Below are 14,679 nucleotides of genomic sequence, written 5' to 3'. Positions count from 1 at the left end.
CAGGTATGGTGGCAGACACCTGTAGTCCCAGCTACTGGGGAGGTTGAGGTTGAGGCAGGAGAATCAGTTGAACCCAGGAGGCAGAGGTTGCAGTGAGCTGAGATTGCATCACTGCACTCCAGCCTAAGTGACAGATTAAGACTGTCTAAAAAAAAAAAAAAAATCTGTTAGTGTAAGTGTTCAGGTTTTGTTCTATGCTATTTTTAGCCTTCTACATGCCATATTGTTTTAAAATGTAGGTTTTATTATTATTCAGGTTTGGTGAGACTGACAGATTAAGGAACAACTGCCATTGAAAAGATAATTTGTTATTCACAGTACCCAAGAAGAAGGGGCATGCCACACCACACAGGGCCACGTGGGGAAGCACCATGGCCAGTTAGGAGGCAGAAATGAGGAGAAAGCATGGGTAGGAGCCTTTTTTGTGGTTTTCACAGGTAGTATGGGAGAGGCAATTACAGGCTAAGAAGGACTGGCATTGGCTAGTTTGAATAAATTCAGTAGGCTCCAGGGAGCAGGAGTGGTCCTGAGCTGTCTGGTACCTGGCCCTGGGGTGATTAGGGAAGGGGAATATTGAGGAGTAAGAGCCCTGTGAGAGCGCAACAAAGGAGGAGGTTGGAGGGTATGGGCTCTGGATTGGTTGTTTTGCATCTGAAAGGCTCCCTCACAGAAAAGCCATTTGCTATTTCTAGGAATTAGCTAGCCCTGAGAGGGGCAGTCTCTCCCAGGTCAGCAAGGCCTTCAGGATCTAAAAGATTAATAAAATACAGAAAATAAAAAACATGATTAATACACATATCTATTGTAGAATCAGCTTGTCAGTTTATACACACAAACACACACACACACACGGTTTTAAAATTGGGTTTATATTGAATCTATTCATCAATTTGAGTAGAATTAACATTTTTATAATATTAAATATTCCAGTTGATGAAAACAGACTATTCCTACCTTTTCTTTCTGTTGAAGTCTTCTTTAATTCCCATGAGTAATATTTTTAGTTTTCTATGTAGATGACTTGCATATCTTTTGTTGAAATTATTTCTGGGATTCGGTAAATTTTGATGCTATCTAAATGATATCGTTTATTTGATTTTCTCATTGTTGATTGCTAGTATGTAGAAATACAATTGATATTTGTTATATTGATCTATATAGAGATTTTGCTAAATTCACTTAATTCTAATAGTTTATGAATTCTTTTACATTTTCCTACATACAAATCATATTGTCTGAAAATAATGAGTTTTATTTCTTCCCTTCCAACTAATATAATATACCTTTTCATTCTTTTGAGACAGAGTTTCGCTCTTGTCACCCAGGCTGGAGTGCAATGGTGAAATCTCAGCTCACTGCAACCTCCTCCTGGGTTCAAGCAATTCTCTCACCTCAGCCTCCCGAGCAGCTGGGATTACAGGGGCATGTCACCATGCCCCACTAATTTTTGTATTTTTAGTAGAGATGGGGTTTCGTCATGTTAGCCAGGCTGAACTCCTGACCTCAGGTGATCCTCCCTGCTTGGACTCCCAAAGTGCTGGGATTACAAGCGTGAGCCACTGCACCCAGCCTCTTTCTTTTTTAATTTTTTTAATTTTTAATTTTTTTATTTTTTGAGATGGAGTCACTCTGTTGCCCAGGCTGGAGTGCAGTGGTGCAATCTTAGCTAACTACAACCTCCAGCTCCCGGGTTTGAGCAATTCTCCTGCCTCAGCCTCCCGAGTAGCTAGGATTACAGGTGTGCACCACAACACCCGGCTAATTTTTGTATTTTTAGTAGAAATGGGGTTTCATCATGTTGGTCAGGCTGGTCTCGAACTCCTGACCTCAAGTTATCCGCCCATCTCACCCTCCCAAAGTGCTAGGATTACAGGCATAAGCCACCGCGCCCGGCCCTTTTTCATTATTTTGCTTGCCTTGTTATATTGTCTAAGAGCTCCTGTCATAAATCTGAATAGAAGTGATGTTAGCAAGCATCCTTTTCTTATTCGCAATCTGAAAGGGAAAGTTTTCAATATTTCATCAAGCATGATATTTACTGTAGTTTTTTGATTGACAACGTTTACCTTATTACAGAAATTCCTGATATTTCTAGTTTGCCAAGAGCTTTTATTTTTAAAAAACTATACATAGATACTGAATTATATAAAATAATAGTATCTTGAAGTGATCATATGGTTTTTATCCTTTATTCTGTAATTGTGGTAAATTATATTGATTAAATTTTTGAATGATAAATGAATTGTCAGTCTCGGAATGAATCCAATTTATCATGACTTACTATTCTTTTTATTGATATTTAAAATTTTTATTTAATTAATTTATTCAGAGCTGGGATCTCCCTATGTCACCCAAGCTGGTCTTGAACACCTGGCCTCAAGCCTTGACTTTCTGAGTAACTGGGATTACAGGCCTGAGACACTGCACTCAACTCTATTCATTTTTTATATATAGCTGAATCCAGTATAATAATATATTATTTTGACGGGGCACAGTGCCTCATGCCTATGATCTCAGCACTTTGAGGGGCCGAGGCAATCAGATCACTTTAGGCCAGGAGTTCAAGACCAGCCTGGCCAACATGTGAAAACCTGTCTCCACTAAATACACAAAAATTAGCTGGGTGTGGTGGCGCACGCCTGTAATCCCAGCTACTTGGGTGGCTGAGGCATAAGAATGGCTTGAACCTGGGAGGCGGAGGTTGCAGTGAGCTGAGATCGCACCACTGCACTCCAGCCTGGGTGACAGAGTGAGTCTCTGTCTCAAAAAAAATTTTTTTTTATTTTGGATATTTGCATATATGGTAATGAGAAAGATTGGCTTGTAATTTTCTTTTCTTACAATATATTTTTTAGTTGTTGTATCAAGATTATGTTGAACTTATAAAATGAGTATTTCTGCTTTTTCTGTTCTCTGGAAGAGTTTATATAAAATTGTGTATTAGTATCCCTAGGCTGTTGTAACAAAGTACCGCAAATTGGGCTGCTTAAAACAACAGAAATATATTCCCTCATAGTTGCGGAGGTTGGAAGTCCGAAATCAAGGAGCAGTAGCGTTGGTTCCTTCTGTGAAGGCTCTGAGGGAGGATCTGCTCCCTGCCTCTCTTGTGGCTTCCGGTGAAGCCGATCCTCAGTGTTTCTTGGCTCACAGATACATGGTCTCCATCTTCACCTGGCATTCTGTCTGTCTTCGCATGGTTGTCTTCTTATAAGGACTCAAATCATATTGGTTTAGGCGCTCCAGCATGACCTCATTTTAATGAATAGCATCACAATGCCCTATTTCCAAATGTACTCACATTTGGAATTCTGAGATACTGGGGGTTAAGACTTCAACACATCCATTTTTGGAAGGGACACAATTCAACCTTTAACAGATTGTGTTATTTGTTTCTTTGAAAGTTTAGAAGAATTAATCAACGAAGCCATCTGGGTGTACAATTATATTGTAGGAAAATTTTAAATTATGGATTTCTTTTTTTTTTTTCCAGACAGGGTCTCTCTGTTGCCTAGGCTGGAGTACAGTGGCACAATCACAGCTCACTGAAGCCTCAGCCGCCTAGGCTCAAGTGATGCTCCCCTCTCAGCCCCCAACAAGTAGCTGGGACTACAGGTGCTCACCAACACATCTGGCTAATTTTTAAATTTTCTGTAGAGGTGGGGTCTCCCAATCTGCCCAGACTGCTTCCAAACTTCTGGCCTCAAGCAGTCCTCCCACCTCAGCCTCTCAAACTCTTAGGAATACAGGTGTAAGCCACGGCACCTTGCCACATTCCACTTATTTAACAATAATAGACCTATTCAGATTTTTCAGTTCTTATATGAGTCGAGGTCAAGTTTTTTAAGGAATTTGTTCATTCATATAAATTTTCAAATTTATTAGCATAGTTGTTCATAATATCCTTTTACTACTTAAGTATTGATATATTTTGTGTTTTATGGTCCCCTTTCATTATGGTACTATACCTTTTCTCTTTAAAAATATATTTTATTTTTAAATAAATAAAATGGAATATATTTGCATAATTTCCAAAATTGTAGGGATATTCAAATTTCTTGTTTTCTTTTAAAATTGCTTTTTAGCTTATCTTCATTGTGGCTAAAAAACATACTCTGCATGGCAATTCTTTGAAATTTGCATGCGCACTTAATAAGTATATATACAGGCAGTGGCTCACACCTGTAATCTCAGCACTTTGGGAGGCCGAGGTGGGCGGATCACTTGAGGCCTGGAGTTCCAGACCAGCCTGACAAACATGGTCAAACCCCGTCTCTACTAAAAAAATGTATATATACAAAAATTAGCCGGGCGTGGTGGCACATGTCTGTAATCCCAGCTACTCGGGAGGCTGAGGCAAGAGAATCGCTTTAACCCGGGAAGCAGAGGTTGTAGTAAGCCGAGATCATGCCACTGCGCTCCTGCCTGGGCAACAGACAGTCTGTCTCAAAAAATTAAATTAAATTAAATTTAAAAATAGGGCCGGGCGCGATGGCTCACGCCTGTAATCCCAGCACTTTGGGAGGCCGAGTCGGGCGGATCACGAGGTCAGGAGATTGAGACCATCCTGGCCAACATGGTGAAACTCTGTCTCTACTAAAAATACAAAAATTAGCCGGGTATGGTGGCATGCGCCTATAGTCCCAGCTACTTGGGAGGCTGAGGCAGGGGAATCACTTGAACCCAGGAGGTGGAGGTTGCAGTGAGCCAAGATCATGCCACTGCACTCCAGCCTGGTGACAGAGCGAGACACTGTCCCAAAAAATAAAAAATATATATTTTTTTATTTTAAATAAATAAAATGGAATATATTTGCATAATTTCCAAATTTTTCGGATATTCAAATTTCCTATTTTCTTTTAAAATTGCTTTTTTTTTTTTTTTTTGAGATGGAGTCTTCCCTCTGTCTCCCAGGCTGGAGTGTAGTGGCATGATCTCGGCTCACTGCAAGCCGGATTCACGCCATTCTCCTGCCTCAGTCTCCCGAGTAGCTGGGACTACAGGCACCCGCCACCATGCCAGGCTAATTTTTTGTATTTTTTAGTAGAGACAGGGTTTCACCATGTTAGGCCAGGATGGTCTCGATCTCTTGACCTCGTGATCCGCCCGCCTCGGCCTCCCAAAGTGCGGGGATTACAGGCATGAGCCACCACGCCTGGCCTTAAAATTGCTTTTTAGCTTATCTCCACTGTGGTCAAAAAACATACTCTGCATGGCCATTCTTTGAAATTTGCATGTGCACTTGAAAAGCATATACAGATGGGGCGCAGTGGCTCGCGCCTGTAATCCCAGCACTTTGGGAGACCGAGGCAAGTGGATCACTTGAGGCCAGGAGTTCGAGACCAGCCTGGCAAACATGGTGAAACCTTGTCTCTACTAAAAATACAAAAATTAGCTGGGCGTGGTGGCAGGCACCTGTAATCTCAGCTACTCGGGAGGCTGAGGAATTGCTTGAACCAGGGCAGCGGAGGTTGCAGTGAGCTGAGATCACACCACTGCACTCCAGCCTGGGTGACAGAGTGAGACTCCGTCTCAATGGAAAAAAAAAGCATATGGATTCTGCAGTTGTTGTTGCGATGTTTTCTATATATGTCAAGTTTGTTAATTGCATTGTTCAAGTCTTCTATATTTTTGTTGATTTTTTGTGGCTTGTTTGGTCAGTTACAGAAAGAGGTATATTAAAATTGCCAGCTATGATTGTAGTTTTGTCTGTTTCTCCTTTTCGTTCTGTTTTTACGCATATTTTTGAAACTATGTTATTAGGTAAATGAAAATTTTGAGTTATTTTTATCTTCCCCTTTTATCATGATGAAATGTCTCACTTATCTCTACTAATATTTTTGTTTTAAAGCCTACTTCGTCTAACATTAGTATAAATAAATCAGCTTTCTTCCCCCACGCTATCCCCGGAGTCTTACTCTGTTGCCCAGGCTGAAATCTGGAATGCAATGGCAGAATCTTGCTGCCTACTGGTTTCAAGCGATTCTCCTGCCTCAGCCTCCTGAGTAGCTGGGATTACAGGCATGTATCACCATGCCCACCTAATTTTAATTTTTTTAGTAGAGATGAGGTTTCACCATCTTGGCTAGGCTGGGCTTGAACTCCTGGCCTCAAATGATCCACCTGCCTCAGCCTCCTAAAGTGCTGGGATTACAGGCAGGAGCCACTGCACTCGGCCTAATCAGCATTTATTTATTTATTTATTTATTTATTTTTGAGACGATGTCTCACTCTGTCGCCAGGCTGGAGTGCAGTGGCACGATCTTGTCTCACTGCAACCTCTGCCTCCTGAGTTCAAGTGATTCTCCTGCCTCAGCCTCCCAAGTAGCTGGGACTACAGGCGCATGCCAACACACCCAGCTAATTTTTGTATTTTTAGTAGAGACAGGGTTTCACCATATTGGCCAGGAGAGTCTCGATCTCTTGACCTCGTGATCTGCCTGCCTTAACCTCCCAAAGTGCTAGGATTACAGGCATGAGCCACCGTGCCCGGCTAATCGGCTTTCTTTAGGTTAGCATTTTTATGTTTATCCTTCTCCCTCTTTTTACTTTCAACCTGATTTGTCATCACCTCAAGGGTGTAGCTTTTGTAAGCAGCAGATAGCTGCTTTTTTTAAAAATATACTCTAAAAATCTTGTCTTTAAATTTGGAGTGTTTAGATCATATACATTTAAAATAATTACTGAAATTTTGACTGTATCATTTTAATATATTTTTATTTGTCTCATTTGTTCTTTAATTTTTGTCTTTCTTCTTTCTTGCTCATTAGTTTGTTAGTAATATTCTTTTTTTTTTTTTGAGACGAAGCCTCCCTCTGTCACCCAGGCTGGAATGCAGTGGCACAATCTTGGCTCACTGCAACCTCTGCCTCCTGGGTTCAAGTGATTCTCCTACCTCAGCCTCCCAAATAGCTGGGACTACAGGCGTGTACCACCATGCCTGGCTAATTTTTGTATTTTTAATAGAGAAGGGGTTTCACCATGTTGATCAGGCTGGTCTCGAACTTCTGACCACCTGCCTAGGCCACCCAAAGTGCTGGGATTACACGTGTGAGCCACCACACTCAGCCAGTTATACATTCTTTAATTATTCAGTAAGTGTTATTCTAGGGATAAACACATGCATTCTTGACTTACTAGAGTGCATTTATTTATTTATTTATTTATTTATTTATTTATTTATTTATTGAGACAGAGTCTTGTTCTCTCTCCCAGGCTGGAGTGCAGTGACACAATCTCGGCTCACTGCAACCTCTGCCTTCTGGGTTCAAGCAATTCTCCTGCTCCAGCCTTCCTAGTAGCTGAGATTACAGGTGTGCGCCACCATGCCCAGTTAATTTTTGTATTTTTAGTAGATACGGGGTTTTGACATGTTGGCCAGGCTGGTCTCGAACTCCTGACCTCAAGTGATCCACCACCCTCAACCTTCCAAAGTGCTGGAATTACAGGCATGGGCCACCATGCCTGGCCTACTAGAGTGTACTTTAAATTCCTACTTTCACCACTTCTCAGACAACCTTAGTTTGGTTCAATGCCATGTCCCCTCTCTGCCTTTTGTGCTATTGCTGTCATGTATTTTATTTTATTGTATTTATTTTTGAGATGGAGTCTCGCTCTGTCGCCCAGGCTGGAGTGCAGTGGCACAATCTCAGCTCACTGCAACCTCCACCTTCCGGGTTCAAGCAGTTATCCTGCCTCAGCCTCCTGAGTAGCTCAGATTGCAAGGGTGCGCCACCACATCCGGCTGATTTTTGTATTTTTAGTAGAGATAAGGTTTCGCCATGTCGGCCAGGCTGGTCTCAAACTCCTGACCTCAGGTGATCTGCCTTCCTCGGCCTCCCAAAGTGCTGGGATTACAGGTGAGACACTGCACCCAATCCCCATTGACTATTGATGTTATTTTCAATGTCCTAAACTCTTTTAGCAATGGTGAAAGGCAAGTTTATTTTCTCTGGACATATTTCTGTGGCTACTGCTCTTGAGTACAATTTAATTGAGTCACCATCAGTTAATAGCTCTCCTTGCTTTACTAACAAATGAGCCTCTAGGACACTTACTTTGTGAAGAAATTTTGCTGTGATTAGATATTCTGATTTCAATTTTTTTTTTGAGATGGAGTTTCGCTCTTGTTGCCTAGGGTGGAGTACAATGGCGTGATCTTGGCTCACTGCAACCTCCGCCTCCTGGGTTCAAGCGATTCTCCTGCCTCAGCCTCCCTAGTAGCTGGGATTACAGGTGCCCGCCACCACGCCCAGCTAATTTTTTGTATTTTTAGTAGAGACAGGGTTTCACTATGTTGGCCAGGCTGGTCTCGAACTCCTGACCTCAGGCAATTCACCTGCCTCAGCCTCCCAAAGTGCTGGGATTACAGGCGTGAGCCACCGCGCCCTGCTTGATTTCAATTTTTAAATTTTTCTGGTCATTCCTTTCCTCTCAGTTGGGAAAATTGTTGATGAGTGCTTACTCTCGTGATGTTGACATATGTTCTCTTAGCATAACTGCTGTTGTTGCATACTAAACACAATGCTTTGTCACCTAATTTGCTAATAAAATAATCCATACTTCACCGTGCCTTCAAAGCACAAAATTCATAGTCTACTGATATGGTTTGGCTCTGTGTCTCCATCCAAATCTCATGTTGAATTGTAATCTCCATGAGTTGAAGGAGGGGCCTCGTGGAGGTGACTGAATCACGGGGCAGGGGGACCTTCCTTCTTGCTGTTCTCATGGTAGAGTTCTTACGAGATCTGGTTGTTTGAAAATGTGTAGCGCTTCCTCTCTGTCTCTCTCTCCTGCCACCATGTGAAGAAGTCGCTTGCTTCCCCTTCACCTTCTGCCATGACTATAAGTTTCCTGAGGCTTTCCAGTCATGCTTCCTGTTAAGCCTGTGGAACTGTGAGTCAATTAAACCTCTTTTCTTCATAAATTACCCAGTCTCAGGTAGTTCTTTATAGTAGTGTGGAAACGGATGAATACATCTATTTTTCTTTTCTTGTTTTGACATAATGGATATGCCCTGGTAATAAAAATTTAAAATAAATGTCACAGTACAAAGATATGCATGGCACTGAAAACACTGTATCACTGTGATTTGTGGTGTACTGAGCAGCAGTATGAAGTGATAAGAGCATATACTGTCCCTGTTGCAACTACAGTCAGGCACCATATAACAAAGTTTTGGTCAATGAGGAATCACATACATGATAGGGTCCCATAAAATTGTAATACTATATTTTTACTGTGCCTTTTCTATCTTTACATATGTTTGGATACACAAATACGTACCAATGTGTTACAGTTACCTGCAGTATTCAGTACAGTAACATGGTGAACAGGTTTGTAACCTAGGAGAAACAGGCTACATCATATACTCTAGGTGTGTAGTAGGCTATACCACCTAGGTTTGTGTATACTCCATATGTTCACAGAGCACTGAAATTGCCTATTTCTCAGAATGTATCCCTATCATTAAGCAATACATGTCCTAAACTCCATCATTGTTTTGTGAAAGCAGCCATTGGCAATGTATAGGCTAAGGAGTATGGCTATGTTCCAATAAAACTTTATCAACACTGATATGTGAATTTCATATAATTTTCATATGTCATAAATATTATTTTTATTTTTATTTTTTGGGACAAAGTTTCGCTCTTGTTGCCCAGGCATCCGCTACCACGCCCGGCTAATTTTTTTTTTTTTTTTTTTTGAGACGGAGTCTTGCTATGTCGCCCAGACTGGAGTACAGTGGCACGATCTCGGCTCACTGCAAGCTCCGCCTCCCGGGTTCACGCCATTCTGCTGCCTCAGCCTCCTGAGCAGCTGGGACTACAGGCGCCCACCACCACGCCCGGCCAATTTTTTGTATTTTTAGTACAGACGGAGTTTCACCGTGTTGACCAGGATGGTCTTGAATTTCTGACCTCAGGTGATCCACCCGCCTCGGCCTCCCAAAGTGCTGGGATTACAGCTGTGAGCCACTGAGCCTGGCCCTTATGATCTTTTTCAACCACTTAAAAATGTAAAAAAAGCGGCCGGGCGACGTGGCTAACACCTGTAAAACCAGCACTTGGGCGGATCACCTGAGGTCAGGAATTCGAGACCAGCCTGGCCAACATGGAGAAACCCCGTCTCTACCAAAAATACAAAATTAGCTGGGCGTGGTGGTGCATGCCTACATTCCCAGTTACTCAGGAGGCTGAAGCAGGAAAATCAGTTGAACTCGGGAGGTGGAGGTTGCGGTGAGCCGAGATGGCACCATTGCACACCAGCCTGGGCAACAAGAGAGAAACTCCGTCTCAAAAAAAAAAAAAAGTAAAAAAAAAAAGTCTTAGCTGAGACCATTCAAAAACAGGCAGCAAGCTGTAGTATGCCGCTCTAGATGGTTGTTTTTGGTTTGGCCTCTATGCCTGGTGCTGCAAATCACCAAATTATCTGAGGGGATGAAACAGCAGTGAATATAAACTCGCTTGAATGAATTTCCCTTCTGGTATTTTGACTCCTCACGTCCTGGCTGACTTGGTTGACAGTGATGCCTTCAACTCAGCTGGGTTTTGTTGTTTTATTTTGGTATTTTATCCAGAGTTTATAGTTAGTTGTTCTTGATGGAGTCAATCTGACATCAATACCCCATTAGAATGGGAAGTGGAAGTCTACATGTTAATTTTAATTTGCTACTTTTGCTTTCCATTATGAGCCTCCTTCTATATTGACAAACATATTTCCACAATGTCATAACATTCCATTAGATGAATGCACCATGATTTAACTTCATAATTCCCTATAGGGGACATTGAGATTGTTTCTAGATTTTTTCACTGTGATGAACACACTTCTACAGGTTTATTTGTGTACCCACTTGTTTCCTTCTGATAAAATCCTAGAAGTACGTGGATAAGTCAAAGGGTTCACACTTTTAAAGGTATTTCACAGGTATTGCCAAACTTCTCTTTAGAACTGTTACACAATGGCCCAGCATCTATGTGCTTCTTAGTATAGGGGCCAATGCTGGGTGTTACCATTCTTTTCTTCCTTTGCCAATCTGACAGATGAAAACTGGTTATCTCAATGCTGCTTCCATTTGTGTTTCTGGTTTATAGGTGTGGCAGGCTGATAATGGCTCACTCCCAAAGCTACATCTATGACCTAATCCCTGGAAACTGTGAATGTTTAAGGAAAAGAGGTCTTTGCAGATATGAAGTTAAGGATTTTGACATGGGCAGGTTATCCAGGTGGTCCTTAAATGCCATCACAAGTATCATTTTTTTTTTTTTTGAGATGGAGTCTCACTCTGTTGCCAAGGCCAGAGGGCCGTGGTGCGATCTCAGCTCACTGCAACCTCCGCCCTCCGAATTCAAGCGATTCTCCTGCCTCAGCCTCCCAAGTAGCGGGGATTACAGGCGCCTGCCACAACGCCTGGCCAATTTTTTGTATTTTTAGTAGAGACAGGGTTTCACCATGTTGGCCAGGCTGGTCTTGAACTCCTGACCTCGTGATCCACCTGCCTTGGGCTCCCAAAAAGCTGGGATTACAGGCGTGAGCCACTGTGCTCGGCCACAAGTATGGTTTCTTACAAGAAGGGGGCAGAGGAAAATTTGTCACAGACAAAAAAAGGAGAAGGCAATGTGATTACAGACGCAAGGGTAGGAGTGATGTGGTCACAAGCTCCCAGAAGCTGCAAGAGACAAGGGTAGATTCTTTTCGGACCCTCCAGAGGGAGCATGGCCCCGTCAACACCTCGATTTCTACTCAGTGAAACTGACAGTGGACTTCTGTCTTCCACAACTATGAGAGGATAAACTTCTGTTGTTTTAAGCCACCAAGTTTTTCGTGATTTGTGACAGTAGCAGCAGGAAACTAGTACAATAGGTTTTTCATATATTTATGGACCATAAACATGAAAAATCGTCTGACTTTTAAATCTTATAAAAATAAAATAACACACAATAATACAAAGAGTATGATTCTATGTATGTAAATCAGAATATCTGTAAATACGTTTACATATGTTCATAACTGCCTAGGAAAGTGTCTGGAAGGATATATACCAAACTAGTAACAGTGGTTAACCAGAGGCAGTTAACTGGAAGTGGTTAATTAGAAGGGTCCTGTGTCCTGGGGGGGAAAGAAGAACTTTTACTTGTTACTCGATACTGCTCAAGATACATCTGTTATTTGAAAACGCTTTATGAGACTGTACTCACGTAGTGTGTAAAAAATTAGAAAAGGCATATCTGCTTGTTGTAAAGTTCATAGAAAGCAGAAAACTATCTCCTTTCACTTATCCTTTCCCAGAAATAGTCATTGATAATAATTTCAATCTTCTCAGATTTTTTTCTACGCAGAAATAAATGTGTATAATTTTTTAAAAAACAAAAATAAAATAGTGAGTGTCATATATAGTGTTTCATTTAAAGATGTTCCTCCAAAATCAATCTAGGTCCATGTGCCTGCGTGTGTGTGTGTATAGGTGGGGGGAGGGGCGGGGACACTGCATAGAACTGGCCAGCTACATGGACTGTCACTGTAAAGAAAGATGAAGAATGCATGTCACCAAGCTCTCTGATGCTTTGAACCTAGCATATGTGGCTTTGCCCATATGTGCGGGCACCTCCGTAGAAACTCTTCTGTCAGTTGGGCTGAAAATAGTTTTACATAGTTCCATACTGCCTTCCAAGCTGTTTTCAAAGTTTATGCTCTAATAGTTCCCCACGGTGGATAACACAAGATATTATTCATTTTCCTCAAACTTTCCCGCACAGGTTGGAGAGAAACAACATCTTAATGTCATTGTAACAGGCATTTCTTTATTTAAAAAAAAAATTTTTTTTTGGAGACAAGGTCTTGCTATGTTGCCCAGGCTGGTCTCAAACTCCCGGGCTCCAGCAATCCTCCTGCCTCGGCCTCGGGAGTAGATGGAACTCCAGGCGCGGGCCGTGGCGCTCGCACCACAGGCATTACTTAGGTATGAGGCTGGTTGAGCATTTTTCTCGTGTTCATTGGCTACTCACGCAGCTTTGTGAATGGCTTCGGAGATCACTGGACAGGCAATTTTTCCCTCGCAATGAACCAAATCCAAATTCTTTTTGAACCCAAGACCGCGATTTTTCGATTTAGGACCTGGTCCCAAACAATGAAGAAAAGGTGATCTTCAAGATTTCAGCAGGGAAATCTGTATATCTGCACGAGGTTGAAAACCCGGGCCGGGGGTCGCGTTGGAACCCCACAGGAAAAAGGCGCGGAAAGCCGCCGGGCATTTTCCGGGGTTCCATAGATGTCCCCAGTGTCCTAGTCCGTGCATCAGCTGGCGCGCTCGGAGGGACTCTAGGCAGGGGGAGGGCCCCGCGGCCAGTCTGTGCGTCCGAGGCTTTCCCGCAGGGGGCAGTGCCGCCCGCCCAAGCGCCCATACGGTGGGAGGGGGTGTGAACCTGCGCGGAGTTCTGGAGGTTCTTTGGGAGAAAGTTAGGGGATGCGGAGGGGTGGGGGCAAGACTTCCAGGACTCCAGGGAGGCCGTGGGGAGGGCCGCCGAGGGTGCAGTGTGGGGCGCAGGAGGGGGTTGGGGGCGGTGCACGTTGCAGGGAGACGCAGCCCCTGGAAGGTGCGAGTGTGAACGTGTGTGAGTGCGTGTGTATGTGTATGTGTGTGTGCGCGCGCGCACCGCAGCTCTCCGGGTTCCGCGAGGCGCGCGGGTGTCAGCTTGCAGCCGGGGCTCCTCCCTCCGGCCCCCCTGCCCAGCCCGGCGGTCCCTCCTCCCTCCCTCCCCGCTCGCCCCTCCCCGGCGGGCCAGGGGCTGGGACGCCCCGGCGGAGCAGGCGGCGGCGGTGGCGAGTTGGGGAGCCCTAGGCTCGGCGCTGCCGGAGGGGCCCGAGCCGAGCCGCCTGCGCCCCGGCCGGGCAGCGCCGGGCCCGCTTCCCGCGGGGCCACGCCCTGTCAAACTTTGTCGCGGCGGCTAGCGCAGCGGGCCGGCAAGCGGGCGGGAGGGGCGCCGGGCCGGCAAGCGGGCGGGAGGGGCGCCGGGCCGGGCCGGGCCGGGCAGGGCGCGGGCGGCTAGGGGCTCCGAGAGCGGCGGCCCCGGCCCGCGGCCCCATCATGCCCCAGCTCGGCGGCGGGGGCGGCGGTGGCGGCGGCAGCGGGGGAGGCGGCGGCTCCAGCGCCGGGGCGGCCGGCGGAGGGGACGACCTCGGGGCGAACGACGAGCTGATCCCCTTCCAGGACGAGGGGGGCGAGGAGCAGGAGCCGAGCAGCGACAGCGCCTCGGCGCAGCGGGACCTAGACGAGGTCAAGTCGTCCCTGGTCAACGAGTCGGAGAACCAGAGCAGCAGCTCGGACTCGGAGGTAAGGGAGCACCGCGGCCAGCCCCAGGGGATCCCGGCCCTGCGTCCGCTCACCCGCTCTCGCCTTTGTGTCTCCTCCGCAGGCGGAGAGGCGCCCGCAGCCCGCCCGGGACACTTTCCAGAAGCCGCGGGACTATTTCGCCGAAGGTACGTGCCCGCCGGGACAGCCCCCCACTCTCGATTCCCGCTGCGCTCGGCTGCTCAGCCCGGGCGGCCCACGGTCCCCCTCGCTCGGGTGGACGCACCCTTGCCCTCCGCCCCTATTGGCGGCAGCCCCCGTGGGGCGCGCGTGGGGGGCGCTCGGGTCCCCGGCTCCCGCCTCGAGCCCCCTGCTGCGGCGCTGTCCCGGGG

At 45.3% G+C, this 14,679-nt stretch overlaps 1 protein-coding gene across 2 annotated transcripts in view; it reads left to right on the top strand.

Moving 5' to 3' along the window:
- Positions 1-14,066: 14,066 nt before the first annotated feature.
- TCF7L1 (transcription factor 7 like 1) overlaps positions 14,067-14,679 on the top strand; it is a 176,549-nt gene continuing 175,936 nt past the window's right edge. Inside the window, exons 1-2 of one of the 2 annotated variants that reach the window (XM_054547964.2) lie at positions 14,067-14,329; positions 14,412-14,475. In XM_054547964.2, the coding sequence (XP_054403939.1) occupies positions 14,084-14,329; positions 14,412-14,475 (310 nt within the window). In that variant the 5' untranslated portion in view covers positions 14,067-14,083. The remainder of the gene's footprint in view (positions 14,330-14,411; positions 14,476-14,679) is intronic. The other variant, XM_024242221.3, reaches the window with a different exon arrangement.

Source organism: Pongo abelii, chromosome 12 (genome assembly GCF_028885655.2).
Source record: "Pongo abelii isolate AG06213 chromosome 12, NHGRI_mPonAbe1-v2.0_pri, whole genome shotgun sequence".
NCBI lineage: Eukaryota > Metazoa > Chordata > Mammalia > Primates > Hominidae > Pongo > Pongo abelii.
Note: the sequence above shows the minus strand (reverse complement) of the source record. Positions and strands in the feature narration are given on the sequence as shown.